This window comes from Manihot esculenta, chromosome 13, assembly GCF_001659605.2.
Source record: "Manihot esculenta cultivar AM560-2 chromosome 13, M.esculenta_v8, whole genome shotgun sequence".
Taxonomy (NCBI): Eukaryota; Viridiplantae; Streptophyta; class Magnoliopsida; order Malpighiales; family Euphorbiaceae; genus Manihot; species Manihot esculenta.
The window spans coordinates 30,233,118-30,236,435 of NC_035173.2; the positions used below are offsets into that span (position 1 = coordinate 30,233,118).

General features: G+C 39.6%; 1 protein-coding gene across 1 annotated transcript; it reads left to right on the forward strand.

Annotated features, from left to right (window-relative positions):
- Nucleotides 1-1,107: 1,107 nt before the first annotated feature.
- Nucleotides 1,108-1,818, forward strand: LOC110629269 (secreted RxLR effector protein 161-like). The gene has a single exon (XM_021776179.1). It carries the CDS (start codon nt 1,108-1,110, stop codon nt 1,816-1,818), a length of 711 nt encoding a protein of 236 aa, XP_021631871.1.
- Nucleotides 1,819-3,318: the final 1,500 nt, after the last annotated feature.

Genomic DNA, 3,318 nt, shown 5'->3' on the forward strand with positions numbered 1-3,318 from the left:
GACTCCGTATCAAGCGTGGCATGGAAGACTTCCGACTGTTCATCATATGCGTGTTTTGGTTGCATTGCATATGCCAAGAACACAGCTCCTCATTTGAGAAAATTGGATAACAGAAGCATGAAGTTGGTTTTATTGGGATATGAACCAGGGTCCAAAGCATATCGGTTATTGAACCCAAATACTAATCAAATTGTGGTAAGTCAAGATGTTGTGTTTCAAGAAGAAGAGAAGTGGGAATGGCAAAACCAGACAACATCAAACTCCATAACAGAAGGACCACTTATCATCACATACAAGGAAGCACAAACGGAAGAAGACAAAAACCTCCGAAGTCAGGAACTGACGCCGGCTTCCTTATCACTTATAGCCGGGTCAGGTTCAGAACATTCAGAGATAGGAGAAAGCAGCTCGGAGGGACCAAAGAGGTTTAGGACTCTTCAAGAAATTTATGAAAACACAGTGGAGGTCGATCAAGACTACGGTCTTTACCTCATGTCAATTGAAGAACCAACATCTTATCATGAAGCTGCCTGCAGTGAACATTGGCGACAAGCAATGATAGAAGAAATGAAGGCTATCCGGAGGAATGGAACATGGGAACTAGCAGAACTCCCAAAGGACCAGAGAGCTATTGGTTTGAAATGGATCTTCAAAGTAAAGAAGAATCCGGAAGGGGAGATCATCAAACACAAAGCGAGACTCGTAGCAAAAGGGTACGTGTAGAAACAAGGCATAGACTTTGAAGAAGTCTTTGCTCCCGTAGCCAGACTAGAGACAGTGAGAGTGTTGCTTGCTGTAGCCGCACAAGAAGGATGGATAGTGCATCATATGGATATAAAATCCACCTTCTTGAAAGGTGAGATAGAAGAAGAAGTTTACGTATCACAACCAGATGGATTCATTGAACAAGGAGAGGAAGGAAAGGTTCTGAAACTATGAAAAGCCCTGTATGGTCTTAAGAAGGCGCCTAGGGCATGGAATATAAAGCTAGACAAATGTTTCTGAGAGTTAGGGTTTCAGAGATGTATGATCGAACATGCAGTCTACAAGAAACACATAGCAGATAAAGTGCAGATTGTGGGAGTGTACGTAGATGATCTGATAATCATGGGCTCAAAGCCGAGAGGAGTGGAGAATTTCAAAGCCAAGATGAGAGAGATCTTCGAGATGAGTGATCTTGGGATGCTAAGCTACTACCTGGGAATAGAAGTCAAACAAAGGTCGTATAGCATCACCCTTAACCAGGCAGGGTATGCTGAGAAGATGCTCGAGAAGCTCGGCCTGGCTGAGTGCAAGCCATGTCGGGTTCCAATGGATATACGGGTGAAGCTGAGCAAGTCAGATGGAAGTCCTCCAGTAGATGCAACACTATACAAGAGTGCAATCGGAAGTCTAAGATATTTGGTGAACCCTCGACCCGATCTTACATATCCAGTTGGAATTGTAAGTCGCTTCATGGAAGCCCCAACAACGAAACATCTAGCAGCCATAAAACAAATATTGCGTTATGTGAAAGGCACCTTACATAATGGGTGCATATATAACAAGGTGGAAGAGGAGGAGTTCAAGCTAGTAGGCTATAACGACAGTGACTTAGCTGGAGACGTAGATGATCGGAAAAGCACAACAGGGGTAATCTACTTCCTCGGCCAAAGTCCTATCACCTGGATTTCTCAGAAGCAGAAATTCGTAGCCTTATCCTCGTGTAAAGCCGAGTATATTGCTGCAACAACAGGAGCTTTTCAAGGCATATGGATTAGTAGGCTGTTACATGAATTGATCGGTTGGAAAACAAACAAGTTCATTGATCAAGCATAATTTAGCCACATTTTTATTATATTTATTACTGTTTAATTACACATTTTTCTAGCTTAATTTATGTTTTTGTTATGTTTTTGTAGAAAAGGAAGAAAATAAAAAGTTGGAGAAAAAGTGCAGAAAAAGCTGGAAAAGTGATTGGGTCAGAGTGATTTGGCCAAATCAAGCAGAGGAAGCAGAGACAGGAAACTGAGGCAGAAACTTGTAAGTGAATTCACAGAAACGATTTGGGCAAGTGATTTTCTCAAATCACCCGCAGATAGCAGAAGCAGAAAGCTAAGGCAGAAATCTGGAGGCAACACACAGAAGCAATTTGGGCAAGCGATTTGCCCAAATCACTGTCCACATCAAACTGACACAGACAAAAAGACAGAAGCGCAGAAAGAGAGGAAAAATTCCAGATTCAAAAGCAGTGAATTCCTACCATACTTCAAACTCTTCAAGACCAGTTCCAACTCAATTCTAAGAGCCACAAGAGAGTCTTTCACCCAATAAATTCCACTCACAACAAAATTCAAAGACAAAAGGGGAATCAAAGACTACAAAGACCAAGTCAAATTGGGATTTCCAAACCCTAATTAAATTGGGATTCTCCACCTATAAAGAGGACATAAATTAAGCCAGCAAGGATCATCTCATCTTTGGCAATTCTGCAGAAACACAGCAGCAAGTCTGCGGCAGCTTCTCTTCCTTTCTTTCTTTCTTCTTCTCTTTTGTGATTTTGTCCACCATGAGTGGCTAAATACTTCTCTTTTCTAGTTGAAGTTGGAATTTCAGATTTGTGATGAATTGGGAGATTTAAAACTCCATTATTAAACTCTTATTTACCTTCAATATTTATGCAACCTGATCTTTCTATAATTATTGCTTTGCTTTTAGAATCAATTAAGGCCTGTTATTTTTAATTGCTTGAGTAATATATTATTTGAATAATTTAGGTCTGTAATTGCTTAGATTGTTTAACACAAGTATAATCAGTTGCATAATCTAAACTTGACCACGCGGTTGGCAAGGTTAGACTTGGGTTTCTCTAAATCCTAATGCAGTTAACAGTTGTTCGATGCTAAAAGCCCCAAGGACATTCCTTGGCAACTTGTTAACTAGAGGTTGATTAGCGAACGTTTCCTAATCAAACTAAAACTAAGGAGGAATTCGGATTGTGAGAAGCGTCTTATACGTCCTAAACTAACTTATTGAAATAAATAAGAGTATCAAAAATATCAATGATCAATTCTAAACAAATTGAATTAGATTCATGCTTTAACTAGAATCCTTCTCCCATTGATTTACTCATTTAATTACTGCTTTCTTTTATTCAGCTTTAACTCATCAAATCAAACCCCCTTCTTTTAATTATTTGTTATTTACTTGTCCAAGTCATTATTAGAAAAATCCGTAGCGTCAAATCCCTGTGGTTCGACCCTATTGCCACTATCTACAAGTTAATTGTTGATTGTTTAATAGGTTTATTTTTTACGGCTTCGACAACCGCTATCATTC